The 16,739-nt window shown below is 44.5% G+C and overlaps 1 protein-coding gene across 1 annotated transcript; it reads right to left on the reverse strand.

Annotated features, from left to right (window-relative positions):
* Positions 1-193: 193 nt before the first annotated feature.
* Positions 194-14,936, reverse strand: slc22a17 (solute carrier family 22 member 17; the record flags this gene model as incomplete). The annotated part of the gene is made up of 10 exons (XM_083995601.1): positions 14,838-14,936; positions 12,524-13,039; positions 8,288-8,391; positions 6,248-6,402; positions 5,898-6,063; positions 4,811-4,935; positions 2,907-3,012; positions 2,553-2,776; positions 1,757-1,868; positions 194-470 (listed from the first exon to the last, which is right to left on the reverse strand). The coding sequence occupies exons 2-10, from the start codon at positions 12,995-12,997 to the stop codon at positions 194-196; spliced, it is 1,743 nt and encodes a 580-aa protein (XP_083851727.1). The 5' UTR covers positions 12,998-13,039; positions 14,838-14,936.
* Between the last annotated feature and the right edge of the window lie 1,803 nt (positions 14,937-16,739).

Below are 16,739 nucleotides of genomic sequence, written 5' to 3' on the forward strand. Positions count from 1 at the left end.
GAAAAATGGCCGCTCGACCCAACCGTTCGTGTTTCGTAGTGACTAGAGGACGATATGTTAAGAGGCTTCGATCGCATTCATTCTCCATCGTCTCTGTGCTGCTCTGTCCTTCCCTCGCAAGCGTCGATCTTCTGGCTGCACACCGACTGGTTTCAGCACAGTCTCTTCTAGGCCCCCTCTGTCTCTGGGTCCCTTAGGTCTCCGGGTTGGGTGTCGCGAGAAGCGGCACGTTGTCCCTCCTCCTCCGGCCCAGCGGGGGGCGTCTGTACTGCTCCCCGTCGGACAGCGTCTGAGGCAGCGGCTTCCTCTTGCTCTCGGGCAGCAGCAGGATGGACAGCACGGCCAGCAGGGCCAGAGACGAGTAGACCACGTGGTGCAGGAAGTAGCCGTAGTGGTTCCTCAGGTCCATGAGCGGGGAGCTGAGACGGCCCACGCAGCCCAGGGCGAGGACGATGCCCACACCGCTGCCCCTGCACAGGACACAGAGATCAGATATGAGCTTAATTTGGTATGAAGACTGGAAAGAGAGGGATACAGATGCTCTGCTAATCTGACAAAGGACCACTCAGCACCTCTCTAGCTCTACAACATTTCATCAAGTATAAGGAAATAGAACAACAATAAAAGCCATAAACACATTAAGAAATAAGAAAAAACCTTGAAGGGATAGTTCAACATTTTGGCAAATTGGCCCATTGCCATAATCCCCATAGTCTCAGGAGTAGGTTTGTCACCTTTAATTGTCGGTGCAAGCTATTTTTAGAACGGCGGAGCAGAGTTTGATGAGGGAAACCAAGAAATCCCATTAGCCTCCGTAGTGTAGCTCTGAGCAGCTCACGGCTCTGCTCCGCCGTTCTAAAAATAGCTTGCAACGACAATTAAAGGTAACAAACCTACTGCTAAAACTATATGGATTATAGCAATGGGCCAATTTGCCAAAATGTTGAACTATCCCTTTAACTTTATTAAATTATTAAAGCAGAAGTGAGTGATCCGGTCGTTTTCGCTAATGCTGCGTTCCAGGCAGGCTTTTGAAATCGTAAATTACAGCTTCAAGTCACAACTTACGACTTTGTAGCGTTCCAGGCAACCCACTCTGTTTTTCCGACCTGTTTTACCTGTGAAAGTCACTATAACGGCCACCCGACCCGTGAACTCCTACCAGATCAAACTGATACAACTTCACAGGACGGAAAAACACGAGTCTACGAGTTTCCTTGAACGCACCATAACAGTCCTCGTCGCTACGTCACCACATTCACGGCGTTCCTTGGCTGCACACACAGCCCTGCATGCCGTTCTCTCTCCTCATTGGATAAAAACTGTAGGATACGATAAATGTTTTCTCCTCGGCTCAGAGCAGAGCAGAGGGACTGACAGACCCGTGTTTCGGTCCAAACACTCTATGTAAGTGATTGCTGTCGGAAGATATAACTATTTAAGACTTATATTAACACAAATATATCACTCACTTCTGCTTTAAAATGATCAGCTGAATCTGGAACACCTGGAAGAATTAATAATATTCAGCTATTGGTGGAAATTCCTTCTTCTCAGTCACCAATAGCTCCATTTTCCATGTCCTTATTCATTTTGGCAGCTCTTACCCATAGCTGGCCTTTCCTCATAATCATACACTATTGAACCAAATACAAATCAAATCAAAATAAACTTTATTGTCCCCCGGAGGGTAATTTGTCTTGGACAATCGGTGCAACAATCAGTGCAACAACAACTCTGTTTCAGTGTGTCCTACCTGATGATGGTGGGCATGATCTCTGCAGTGAAGAGGATGCAGAGGGAGGCGGTGGCCTGAGAGGAGAACAGGCCCAGCACTGAGAAAACTGTGATGGCTGTCTCACTGAGATCTGGAGGGGAGGAGGAGGAGGGGAGGAAGAGAGGGAGGGAGGTGCTTCAGTAATTATGCATTACCCTGATCAAGTGCAACAGATGTACATACTTTTCCGTTTCCGATTGCTACATCACGCTGCCTGTTGATTTGACCTGAATCGATTCAGTCTTTGCTTAAAGCTTGCTCAGACCTGAGTCAGTGACTAACAGCGGACACAGAGAAAAACGTCATCACGGCCCAGTGCCTCTGCCCGGAGCCCCTGAAGCACGATTAAAGCACAGTCTGACACAGCTTTGACTTTGCTGCCACTGCAGTGTCCTACATAAACCCAATGACATTCTCCCTGTCGGACACAAGGGGGAGCCAGAGTCTTTCCACTTTGGGGGACTGTGGGGACACAAACAAACGGAGCTGACCATTGCATTGAGATTTTAATCTATTTCATAATGCACAAGGTCAACGTGACGCACATGGTGCATGACGATCTAATGTGACCCCGGGGTCTGAAGTCTGATTGACTAACTTTTATCTTCATGGGTCAAGGACTGGAGGAAGCGAGGATGCTGACACGAGTCTGATGTATTGGCTCAGCAGAGGGTGATTTCTTGGGGGGAAACAGCAGGGCTATAAATAGCTCTTCATTTAACTATATTTGTCCTTGGAGGAAACAACATCCTGCTGCTGACTAAAGCCCACTTACACTCCATGAGTCCCAGGAGGATCAGAGAGGCCAGCCCCGTCATTGTCATGAAGAGGAGCAAAATGCCACGCCGGCCGCACCTGTCCACGGTCGCCCAGAGCAACAGCCAGGCGCCGCCTCCTGCGCACACAGACAGCAGGTACGTCCAGTAGAAACTGGGGGCGGTGCCTCTGACGTCACCTCGAAAGGAGCTGTAACAGTGACTGATGCCGTGAGAGATGAATCTGAGGATAGGAAGGACACGGAGAGACGAGAGAGTGAGCAGCTGTGAAGCGGCAGAGGGAAACATGAGACGACTGCCGCAAAACGACACGACCTGCGAATTAATGACCGAGCGAGGGCTATAGGACTTACGAGGTGAAGCCGAGCACACACATGTTCTTCCAGATGTTCCTGCTGTGGAAGAGTTCGGGGAAGGACAGGTGGGGTCGTGAAAAAGAGGGCGGCTCCGAGTCCAGCTCTGTGGGAGATAACGAGGCAAAAAGCACATTTTCTCTTTTTAATTAATAGCTCGGCAACACAGAGAGAATAATGACCTGAGCTTCTGTCTCTGGTAATCAATAATTCATTGTCAATTTCAGGGACATACAGGCTCAGTGGATTCATATATAAGCAGGAGAGAACGAATCTACATTTTATTCCTTGCACTGACTCAGTAGCTGTGAGCAAAAGTGTTCATCAAGGCATTTGTCAATGACTGCAGCTCCCTCAGTGATTCACAATGTAACACAACTCTAATCATAGAACATGTTTAATTCATTCATTCATTTTATTTATTTATAAACACTTTTTGTGTCTCTGGAAAGTTTGGAAAAATGCATCCACTGATCAAGGCCACAAAGAAACGTTGAAAAGCTCTGTGTGAATCTAGCAATAGATTTAACTTTATTTTGAACACAGTTAATCATTTGTTGCCAGTGAACAATCCCTATTTATATGTTAATAAATGATGTATCTTTAACTGTAATTGCAGTCTAGTTATCAATCATTCATTTGCTGTTTAAAGAGCAGTTCATTCATCAAATATCATTATCTCCAGTTACACTATGTTAAAACAGCGGGGTGCTCAATGTTAGTGGTGCAACACGTTCATCCATCATTAATTAACTGAACAAGGGTCTTTCATGAATGGAGAAGAAGGGGTTAACTACTGTGAATACTGTTCATCTCTGCATCCATCCAACCAAGCTCTGAGGTTTTTAACATCTAGAAAAACTGAAAAAATAATGAAGGCCTGGATGTGAAAACATGATTTCTACAGAGCAGACGTTTGCTTTTAAAATTTTTAAATCAAAATGAATCTGACGCCGCCTCTAGTCTTATAAATATGCACAGGGAGCTCAGATGAACCATCAGCCCAAACGCTCTAGTCCCTATTTTATGAACTGCTCAAATAACAAATTAATTTCACAATGGACGCATAAAGACTCTTAAATGCAACTGATGATGACTTCTGGTTGAGGCGTGTAGCTGTAAGCTTGAATCTTTCCTGCATAAATAGCAAAGTGGACAAGGAAGACAAGGAAGACATTTGCACGGATACCATTTGTTGTAATTTGACCCTAGATTTTCCATTTGAATACAGACACCTTTGTTCTCTTATACACTTCCTTTCACCCTAATTGTGACTGCATCTATCTGATCACGATGCCTGAAACTATTTACCTCCAGTTGGCCACCACCCTTCACTCTGTGTCAGTCTATTTCCTCAGACCTGCTCAGTGTCAGTAGCATCATTGTTTTCTTGAATACCAACTAGCTCACATCAGGAGGGCAATCTCTGAAACTAAGGATCCAGGTAAACTTTGTGGACATTCCTTGGGGGACTAACTATATTCAAAGTATAGTACATCATGTGTGTATGTGTATAAATATAAAAAATGATTAAATACAACAGACGTTTATCCGCTCTAACAGTCAGATCCCACTAGATCTAACAAAACATGAGAAACATCAATACTGCCCTGAGTGCTTGGGCGATGAATGTGATGCTTTGAACTTGTGGTTTTCACTGAACACGAGCAAACTCCTCCATTTCTACATTTAACTGTCACATCCAGCTGCTGCTTAGTGATTATGCTCCATTAAAATCTCATTTTTATGCACAAGCCTTAAATAAATAATGACTTATAATGGAGTATCATTACCTGCTTTTGGTACTAATGGTGTGATAGGTGCTCGTGCAGAGCAATAAGACACATAATAATGCAGACTGAATAAACTGAACGTCTGCTCTGAGTCGCTGCGTGCTCACACACCTGTGAAGCTCTCGTCATCCCTCACATCTCTGTTGGAGTTTCTTCTCTCGCTGAACGAGTTCATGTCCGCGGATCGCTCGGACAGAAGGAGCCAGCGAGGGGATTCTGGAAACACCCCAGGAATGCTGCAGGAGAGCAGAGACAACAAACCCAAATCGGTCTTCAGATCTACACCGACCTGCACCGGCACCGGCTTTATTTAGACATATTAGGAGTTGGTGCTGTGACCCAGATTTGCTGCCTCAACATGGAAAATAACCAGTTTGGGGCACTAAGTAGCAGGATTCTTTCATTTCTTAATCCAGCTTTTCTTTCATTGTTGTTAAAACCTGAAAATCACAGCCAGTAATCTCTCCTATAATCTCTGTTAATTTGATTTTGAAACTTCAATGAAGGCTTATCTTGTAACGGAGGTCTCGGAGGGACTCGGGACCTTAAACAAAGTGGCCCTAATGTGTTCTGACATCAGCTAAAAGAGCTCAAGGTGATGAGGGGACAGGGATCAATACAATCCAACAAAGATTTCATCAAGTCAACTGACATCAAGACGCTTCACAGAATCAAAAGACTCCGTTTCCTGCAACCTTCTTGGAAAAATGCAAAATGCTTCTGATATCTTAAAGGGATAGTTCAACATTTTGTCAAATTGGCCAATTGCCATAATCCCTATAGTTTTAGGAGTGGGTTTGTTACCTTTAACTGTCACCCATGAGGTAAATTCATGCAAAACCGCTAATACGCGTCGGGGGCAGCTTTTCGGCAAGCAAGCAAGTCTCTGCATTTGCCTTGAAAACAATTACGTCTCATTACGTTATTATCTGATAGCGTGGTGAATGTGCAGGTCACAACTTGTCCACGAGAGCGTTTTGGAGTTGTTGGATTGTGTATTTTATGAGAGAAACCAAGAAATCCCATTAGCCTCCGTAGCGTAGCTCTGAGCAGCTCACGGCTCTGCTCCGCCGTTCTAAAAAGCAGCTTGCACCAACAATGAAAGGTAACGAACCTACTCCTAAAACTATAGGGATTATGGCATGGGCCAGTTTGCCAAAATGTTGAACTTTCCCTTTAAAAGACTCCAGACTCATACCCGTAGCTGAGGAACAGCGTCAGTGGCGCGGCCCCGGCCCCCAGCAGGCCCCTCCAGGACTGGCAGCCCAGGGCCACGGCCAGCAGCAGCAGCTCTCCGGCCACGGTCATCAGACCGGCCAGCATGGTCACCACCAGCCGCAGGGAGGGCTCGCACAGCTCCAGACCTGACAGACACACAGCCACAGCAACACATCTTCACATTTACAGCTCTCACCTCAGCTACTTTTTGGTTTTACACCAGCTTCATATTAGAGGAAGGAAAATTAATCATGGGAACAATCAACACCACCAGGGAGGGAAGAAAGCAGTTTGTATTATAACATCATCATTATTATTATTATCACTCACGGGTGATGTACAGAGTGAGGTAGACTCCTGCACTAGCAGCCGCCAGGCAGAAACGCATGACGATGAAGATGGAGGGGTACGGAGAGACACACACCAGCACCCCAAACACCACCGACAGGGTCAGGGAGGTCAGCAGAGTCTTGGACCTGCCCAGCCTGCAGAGACACAGATACAGATAGTATATACACTGAAAACAGGACTCTATTGTTATCATTATAATCATTATTAATTAAACACTTCATTATGTCAGTTTTCCAAACACCGAACATTTACAAACTAATTTTGTCATATTAAAAACAAAACATGAAGATACAATCACAACAATGGAGAGCGAAGATCGAATATTGACTCACATCTTTAACATCGTCATCTGCCATCAGCGCTGCTACCACATTTCTAATTTCATGTATGAATGAATATCGTAAATGAATTTTGTAAACTAAATTTGCATTTTACATATTAGGATCTGACACCAGACATAAAAATAGATACAAAACAGAAAGTATCCAGGTGAAGAAACAGTCACATTGATCTTTGACTTCATCTTATCCTTGTTGACATTTGAGTTCAATTGTGTCACAATTGGTGAATAGATTTGTGAGTTACGGCCAAGAACGTTTTGTGTTTTACAGCTTGACCTTTGACCACCAAGTCTAATCAGTTTGTCGATACTAACTGCAATATCTCGTTCAGATCCGTATCTACTCAGTAGTTATTACTACATGAATACTTAATACTCTTAGGTCAGACCACCCCAGTCCTCAACCTCAACCTTCCTCTGACTCTGCCTTGCAGGTTGTGATGCTATCATGGTGAAAACAGACAGACAGGAATCTGCGAACATCCTCCAAAGATAAAAAGATGAAAACGGCAGCAGCCACTGTGTCTCAGCTGGTTGAAATGATAAAGGTTAACAGGGACAAAACCTGTATCTTCAGCAGCCAATCACTACATGCGATGATTAGCGAATTCCCGTCTCCATGCAGGCAACAGCAGTTTTGTTTCCACGCTGCAGGTTAGCGCCGTTCCCTCTCCTTCTCTGTATGTTCCCAGGAGGCTGCATTAATTCACTAGTCTTAACAAACAGATGCTATGCTCAGTTGGTCAGCAAATTAATGAAGGCTGTTAGCTGATTAAACTGGCATCATCTCCCCCACAATGCCCCCACGACTGGAGCTTCCCCCGCGTGATTTCCAATCCAACAACGCCGCACACACACAGACTGATACATTATGTCAATTATCGGAGGCACCTGGGGTGTGTCTAATGCCGAATGCTGAGCACGAAGTCCTGAAACCTAGCACACCGAAGCCTACATATGCATTTTCTGTAGCGTTTATTTCTATTTTATTTATGGCTGGTTCATAATAAATTCATTTGCAATGTATTCTTCAATGTTTCAGTTGCAAACAGCAGTAATTCACAGATTTCCTTCTGTGATGAAAAGCCCAGTCAGATGCCCTTTGGGCCGCTTGCTACTAAATCTGTCTCCCTATCGACTGGCGGCCACCAGCTGCCGACTGACAGTCCAACCGCTGGCAGACATAGTAAATCTAAAGCTAATTTAATTTCTACGTCAACAGCCAAGTTCGCTTCTTGTACTTTTCGTGCATGTCGGTGTTCATGTCTCTGTGTGTTGGTGTGAAGAACTATGAAGTAGTGAAACTGCTAAATAAGGACAAAGATGCTGAGGAATGAGGAACTTAAGAGGATCTGATTCAGCACAGATGTCTGCAGACACAGGCAACACTTGAGCTACGGCTACTCAATAACCCATAAGGAGAGTGTCAAGTGAAAACATGTTTTGATGAATGATTACAAATTCATTCAGAGCTGAAATCCCTTTGCCGTGTTCTCCTGTTTGCTTTAATTATCCCTAAAGTTAACATGGATTATTGGATTATTGATGGAGTCATGGCAGGAAAACCACAAACCTTTTCAAATGACTTATTAAAAACCAATTAACAAAGCTTCTTGGTTTTCTATTGTGTTGTCTGCCTAGTGCCTGTGTGTGTGTGTTAATGTGTTAATGTGTTTTACCTGTCGGCAGCATATCCCAGGCCCAGACAGCCAGTCAGGACGCCCAGGATGAAACACACCTCCTCCACCGGGACCAGCCAGTACTGACCACACACCAGATCCCACTGGACGGCACAGACACAAGAGAGAGAAGGAGAGAGAGAGACACCAGGTAAACATCAGGTTGAACCACTGCAAAGTAAATATAATACATCCCAGGATATCTTTTAATTATCCACTTTAATTGAACCTAGGTTTATGTTTAGGTTTAGGTTTATTAGTTTAGCACAAAAAAATGCATAAAACGCTGCGCAACTCCTGACGAACTTGTACAAAGTTCCACCCCTGTCAATAATACAAAACAAAAGACAAGCAGACAACATACATAAGCTAAACAAAAGAAAAAGACAAGAAATCAATAGCAGCAGGTACTTGAAGCAACTAACAGCAAAAAATATGTGACAAAAGCAGAGTAAAATATAGTCAGAGAGCGAGTAGGGAAAGATTACCCAACCTAACGTTGCTCATCGTCAGTTATCTGTACTTCACAGCCAGTTAACTCTGGGTTTACCCGTTCAGCTATGAGCATCTCAATGTGAAAGAGGTAGAGATGATAAAACATAATGTGATATGAATGATAAACTCTCTCTGTGACTTGTCAGAGGTGGCTGAGGAAAATCTGTTTCTGGGTGTAGGAACACACCTGTGCTCTCATAGTTTTTATGGCTTTTCCATGTGAATTATTTCTCCTCATGGGTGAATAATTACGTGAAGAGCTGCAGGTGTAAACAGTGCTGAGAGGATGGGTTTTTATTAACTCTTTAGACTCGCGGTTATTATTATTCGTAGTAGCGGGAGCGGTAAAAACATCAGTTAAACAGAGGCACAGATATCTGCTCTCAGATCAGAGTTTTACTCACTAACAGCTGAGCTCTGCTAATGTGACTGTCTGCCGGCCACAGAGAGCAAAATGATTTTAATCATCTAAAGAGAGGGGAGAGAGAGAGAGAGCGCAGGCGGCTGACGATAAAACAGGCCTTGTATAATCAGAGCCCGTGCTCAGAAACATAAAAGCCTGTCACATAATATCAGCCGTCCTGTTGCTGAGGCACAGAGTCGCAGCGGTGCACAGTAAACGGCCAAAGGGCACCACAACAACCCCACGGTGCTCATAGGGGTGGAACGTTTCAGACGACAGACGAAAAGGGAAAATGCGCACAAACTAGTCTGGGAACTCCTCGGACCGGTTTTGTGACCGACATGCAAACAATCAGGTGTGTACAGTCAGATGGGACTGAAACCTGTCGGCATTTTTCTTCTTCCCCCTTTCACATTTTTTAATCCAGATGATTCAAACGACAGGAACGATAGGAACGCTGCCAAGCCGCCGCTGTCAGTGACACCTCAGAGAGACGTTATGATACCTGTAAACAACATACGTACAGTATATTCCCTATAGTGATGTGAACATTTCTGATTCATTAAACTTTGCTGGGAAAAATCCATCGAGAAACTCTGTTTGGGAGTTTGTGTTCAGCTACGTAATCCTGAAAATGATGCATCTAGCAGATCAATGCACTTTAATTATATTAATGCAAACATCCTGTTTCCTATTGGCCAAGGACCTGAGACAACCTTAAGGCACATCAAGGAACGAGTTGTGCTTTGCTCTTGGTCCAACCCTGATGACTAAAGGAAGTCAAAGTAAGAAATATGGATCCACTGTTCAGTTCAGACGAGTTTCCCTCTAGTAAAGTGACACAGTATTTATTGATCAGCAGCAGAGGTGAAGCTGATCAGAGCTTCCTGCTTCCTGCCAGCTCAGCAAAGCAAAAGCAAACCATTAAGGCATAAAAAAAAGAAAAAAAAGAAACGTGTCCCCGTGTCTAAACCCTGAGGGAGGCGAGGGCCACGATTAGCTCCTTCCTCTCCTACATAGACTCATTATCGAACATGCTCCGGCTTAAATGCTTCCCCTGGCTATGTTTTGCTATCTTCAGCTCGCTGCAGTGGTGTGGGCGGATTATACCGACGAACTGCCCTAATACCGTAAAGTGGAGGGACTGGGTGTGGCTCCGACACAGTAATGAAAAGAAAAAAGAAAAACCAGACCACAGAGCCACAGAGCCACCGGAGCTGAGTGGAAAAACTGGGAGCAGCCGTCTAAGGTTCTGCTTAAGACAGCAACCCAGTGGTGTGAGTGTGAGATCCAGCTTTGAAAGACGTCCAACACTGACCAAGCAAGTCAGAGACGAGTCCAACCCAGCCCTGCCGCCCCGCCTGTCTTTAAAACATACACATTAATGCACCAACACGGCATTTCTCCGCTGTCTTTACCACATAAGCAGCCAAGTCCCTAAAGGTGTGGTTTTTGTGCATTTTCCAGAAATGTGAATCAGAGCTGGAGAGATTATTTTTCCATCGATTGTGTAGTTACGACTGAACATTAGGCAGAAAAACTACCTGAAACTCTCTCTCTCCCGTCAACGCCCCTGATGTTCTCACTATTTAAAGACAAAGTGAAATAAGCCTCTTTTACCAGAGCTAATCTTCCACCTGCCTACTGTTTAAATACACAATGATAAACGCAACAAGTTATAGTTCCAGCGTGCAAGCGAGTTGCCAGGTTGTGACCTTGAGGCAAATAATTAATATTCCCTGAACAGTGTTTCATAAACAGCTCCTCTGGTGCCCTAGAGGGAGGCAATATGAAGACGTTATCCCTGTTTGTGCATGTTTTGGTCCCGTTAATTAACCTGCTGCTGATCGCAGTCCAAAGAATAACTTTTAAGATAAATGTTGTAGCATTTCTAATGGTGGCTCAGTCTTATTTAGAGCAAAGAAACTGATTTCTGGATGTTCAGACATGACTCAGATTGAAATCTCTCTTCTCTTTCTCTCAATTGGCCCTCTCAGGTTGATCCAGTGATGTCGGAGAAACTCACATCTGCACAACCCTCCTCGGAGCGAAGGTGGAGCGAAGGTCTACTGACGCTCTGACTTCTTAACAAAGGTAAAAAAAAACAAAAAAAACAAGTATTTCTATTGAAGCTGAGAACTCGTGGAACAAAAAACACAGAGTGCTGCACCTCAACGTAAACAGACCCTTGTTTGTTTTATGATAAGTAATCCTGTAGTTTAGCAGCGTTGTGTGTGTGAGACAACAGCGTCTGGGATCTTGAATGTAAACACACAAAGTCATTAAAACACATCTAACAGGAAGGTTTGTTGGGAAAACATGGAGGCAGCACCAGTAATAAATGGTTTCCTTAACTCTCCCTGCACACGCAACCAAAACATGACAACCAATCAGCCAAACTCAAGGCGCTTATGCTTTCAGAAAATGATTAAACATTAACACAAGAACCATTTATAGTCAGTGATGTAAAATTTGTCCAAGCAAATTTCCGTTGGCAGAATTTCATTATATATTTAAAGGAATAATTCACCAAAAAATTTAATTCAGTCATAAGTGACTCACCCTCATGCTGATCAATACTCCGGAGTAGTTTTTTATTCCTCAAAGTGCATCAGGAGACCCAATTCACCAATTTTCTACTCACCATCATGCCATGGAAGGGTTCGGAGTCATCAAAACGCTTTTAGAGTTCCAGGGGGGGTCCGGCTGGCAATGGATTTTCATATAATAGCGGCAGATGGAGTTCACTTTTGAATCGTCCAAAACACACACTATGAAACATCCAAATACCTCCATACTGCTCGTCCGGAGCTACTACTACAACAAGGCTAAAAACAGAGAACAAATTAATTTTTTCCGAACAACTTTTCCATGTGGCGGCCTCAGGACACTTGGGTCAGTACAGATGGGCAGTATGGAGGTAACTGGATGTTTCATAGTGTGTGTTTTGGACGATTCAAAAGTGAACTCTATCCGCCGCCATTATGAAAATCCGTTGGTAGCTGGACCCCCCCGGAACTATTTTTGAACTTGTTTTGATGACTCTGAAATGTCTCCAAACCCTTCCTTGGCATGACAGTGAGTAGAAAATTGGTGAATTATCGATTTTGGGTGAAGTATCCCTTTAAACGTACTGATGACAACTTGCTTGGACGCACTTTAAATACATAGAAAACACTGATTTGGACTTTTACAGAGCTGCTTAGTCGCCAGAAATGTGCAGCTGTGCTTACGTTTTAAAAAGAGAGGGACTGCAAGCTCAGCGAGACGATAAAAGAAGGAAACAAACTTCAGACAAAGATGAAACGGTGAATAAGAGCAGGACCGGGGGTTTTTACCTCAGTGACGATGTTGTTCCTCAGCCCCTCTGTGACGTTGTAGTCCCACCCGGCCTCGCAGTCCACCACGGCCGTCTGGCTGCCGTTGACGTACTGCTTACACTGGGACGGGGCGCCGGCGTCCCCGGGCCTCCGCCCCTTCTCCCAGGGCAGCGAGGCGTTGAGCATCTCCAGTGACGGCAGAGCGCCCGGCAGGTGGCAGTGGTGCGGCGGGGAGAGGGTGATGAGGGGGTCGGAGGAGAGCAGGAAGGCCAGGAAGAGGTTGGGCAGGATGGAGAGAGCGATCAGCACCCGCTGCTTCTTCCTGCCGAGCGCCAGCACCATCACCTCGCCGGTGGGCGGCAGCGAGGGCGGGGCGGGCAGCGAGGAGGAGGACGGGGCCGGGGACGAGGGCACGGGGGAGGAGGGGAGAGACGGAGGGGGAGCGGGGCACGGGGAGGGGGACACCAGCGGGGGAGAGTCTGGGGATGTCATCGTTGGAGGGTTGAAGGCGGGAGGAGGCGATGTAGACGAGATCTGAGGAGGAAACACAACATTTTACAGGTTTAGGTTCTGGTTCTGAAACAAAATCACCTGTTTTCTACTGTAACAAATCTACATAGAAAATAACAGTTTAACGTTTTAACATAGAAAATAACAGTAAACAGGAAAAACAGTTTCAAATAAATAGTGTTTACATCTCTAAAGCAAATCTTTTTTACCTGGATATTCTCATTAATCCAGGTCATCGTTCTTTTCTGGGCAAATTGAATCGTAGGCAACTGGACTTGTATTTGTCTGGGAAGACGTTTCGCCTCTTATCCAGGGGGCTTCATCAGTTCGTACACAACAAGTCTCACTAGTCGCACTAGTTAGACAAAAGAGTAGTGCTGACTAGTGAAACTTGTTGCGTACGAACTGATGAAGCCCCCTGGATAAGAGGCGAAACGTCTTCCCAGACAAATACAAGTCCAGTTGCCTACAATTCAATTTGCCCAGAAAAAAAAATAATCTTTTTTACACATACTAAACCTTTAATGCTTGTGTACATGTAATAACACCAGTTTTATGAGGCATATGCTTTTCTGAGTTCACCATATATATGCAGCATTAGCCAAGCCGAGCCTCATGGGAAAATCCCCTACAGCTCCAGGGTGAGGTCACATTTATGACAAAAATCTGGCTCGACAACACAACACAATGCAGCAGGAAATTATTTTCATGATTACTGAGGCTGCGAGCGAGCGCTGCACATTTCCAGTATCCCCCAAGAGTTTTCTGCGTCCTCCAGACTCTCAGTTGTGAGAAATTTGCTGCTTTCTTTCTTTCTTCCTTTCTTTTCTTTTGCCTCGGTGTGAGAAGTGAAGTGGGTTTTTGAACAGCTGTTCAGACAAGACAAGACAATATTGACAACATCATCCTGAGCTTCAGGAAAGCGTGAAGGACGAATCTCTCCATGTGTGGCTCAAACAATTAACTAACACTGGTTGTAGCTCCCATTCTTAATGATTAGAAATGTGAGTGAGAGACTATTTTATCTGGTAAGCATTGAATCAACGAATGTGTAGTTTATAATATTGATATAATTCATGATACCACAGTCATAGTGTACATTTTTTAATTATTTTTTTTAATTATGACTTTTTAATGTGTCTCAAAACTCCTTTTTAACACTTTAATTTTGTCAAGGGGGCATTGAATACTGTAATTTATAATAATACAAAAACGTATTTATTTATGCAATCCCCCTGTACCCTTATGCATGGAGTGACACCTTAATACATGCTATCTATTTTATGTATCTACACTAATAACATCAACATGAAAGAGGAGATAATAGTAAGGGATGTGACTCAGGCTGCACAGCTGTCGGTATTCAAACATGCACATGTGGAGACATTATAAGAGCAGGACGTAAGAGCATGAAGTCTCAGCCTGTCCAGACCCGACTCCCGTGCACATGTTTCTTCTCCTCCTTCTCCTCCTCAGTGTTCCTGTTTCCCTGCACAGGAAGTCTGACAGAGAGAGGAATCCCACAGGGTTATATAAGAGTTTTTACCCCGGGGAGGAGGAGGAGGAGGAGGTTGTAACCCACCGAGGACTGGCTGTGCTGTGCTGTCCGGCCTCTTTCACGGTAGCACCACACCACAAAACACTAAACAGAGCGGCAGTGTGAGCGGAATAAAATCATGGTGATGGAAGCTGCTATGGGCCAAACCGAGCCAAGCCGAACCAAGCCGAGCTGAGCCAAACCGAGCCGATATGATATGACATGCCCTCATTCACTCACTCACACACACACACCTGCCACCGCTGGCTACAGATGTTTACTCACCGCTTTTACGCGTAGTTTAAACGCGTAGTCCGGAGATGCTGCTGCTGCCGCCGCCGGTCACACATCCAAACATTGCGGGGTGAGGGAAGAGGGAGGTGGGGGTGAGGAGGAGGGAGAGGGAGGTGGTGGTGGTGGTGGTGGTGGTGGAGAGGGGGGGAAGCGGAGAGAGAGGACTTTTCTCCGCAGTCACCGGATCTCCTCCGCGCTGCCTCGACGCCAGGCTGCTCCGTCTCTGTCCGCCACAAGAAAACACATTTTTTCCAGCCCCAGAGAAGTGTCGCTGTCGTGTGTCGTCTCTGAGATAAATAGCCTAAATAATTAATAATAATATTTTTTTTAAAAACCCAGCGACGACTGTTGACAAAACAACAAAGGAGCCTCCTCCTCCTCTGTAACCCGGGGCCGGTTGGAGATGAGGGGATGCCCGCTGGGGATGCTGCTGCTACGCCATTCGGGGTAAATCTGTCCTGCTGCCCCTCGCCGCTGCTCGCTGCCGCTGACGTGAACTCACGGAGCCGAGGAAGAAGAAGCAGCTGCAGACGTAACGTTACACACACACTACTAGTATTAGAGCCGGCAGAGTCTGACAGACAAAGAGCGGAGAGAGTGTGAGACGAGACAACTGCTGCACCGGGAGGAGGAGAAGCTCGTTTAATTAAAGGGGGCGAGCAGCAGCAGCAGCAGCAGCGGCAGTGGCTCCGGCGGCACTTCGACAAAAACCGGCTGAAACCGTCAAAAGCGACGACGTCTCCTCGTCTCACTGCTGGCGGAGATCGTCTATGTGAATGATGACTCACTCTGTAGTGAATCAGAGCGCCCGCCCGCCCACAGCTGTCAGCCTCAGAGAGTCCTAAAAATATACAATACAATTATTGTAATTTAGATTTAGATTTAGATTGCCTTTATTGTCATTGAAAAAATAATTCAACGAAATTCACGTTGCTTCCCCGCTGTGATACCATACCACACAACACACACAAGACAGAATAAATACAAAACATAAAACCTATAAAAACATCATGAAATATCAGTATAAAAGCATATGGGAACATTAGTCCAAAAAAAAGATATTGCATATTGCGTGCTGGGGATTGCACAACCCATTATTTCCTATCTGTTCTTTAGGCTGCTATTCAGTTCTTTAATGGCACAAGAATAAAAACTGTTCTGGAGTCTTGATGTGCGATTATTGTGCGTAATGTAATTATTGTAAGAAATAAAGAGGCACATCCAGATTACATAGTTATTTACCACTGAATAGACTACTTCATAACATTACATAGGCCCACAGGTGTAATCGTCAACCCCATAGGCCGGTTATTATTAATAATATAGTGATTATTGAAGATAAGAGATGAACCCATTTATGAATCATTCAGTTTGTTGGACAGAAAATTGATTTAACTATTCTGAAAGCTGAATAGCCTATAATGAAGACGTTGTTAATGTGAGAACACCAAATGTTCCAGCACATTCATATCCGAGTCTATTTTAGTTTGAAGCGTTGATTTGTCAAAAAAAAAAGGAGAAAAAAAAGACATTTGAGAAGTGTGACAAAATAGTTCAATATAAGCCAATTGAGATATGATTTGACTTTAAACAAAACACAACTCCACCCACACCTGTACATCTTTCCCAATAAATTAACTCCATAACTGTACACCTTATCTATACAGCATAAAGACAGTAAGAAGGGAAATTATCTCCAGAAATAAGACAGATCTGGCTCTGAATTGAATAACAGTAGATTAGAGACTGCCATCAGACTTTTGTGGCTTTGCTATTTAGATGTTTTATCTATGTTACAATTGAACAACAGTGAGCTTTAAGTGTGTTTGTGACACATTTTTTAATGTATAAGAAACCTTTCATCAAAGGTGCAGAATTAAATCTAAATATACA

This window comes from Trachurus trachurus (genome assembly GCF_905171665.1).
Source record: "Trachurus trachurus genome assembly, chromosome: 20".
Taxonomy (NCBI): Eukaryota; Metazoa; Chordata; class Actinopteri; order Carangiformes; family Carangidae; genus Trachurus; species Trachurus trachurus.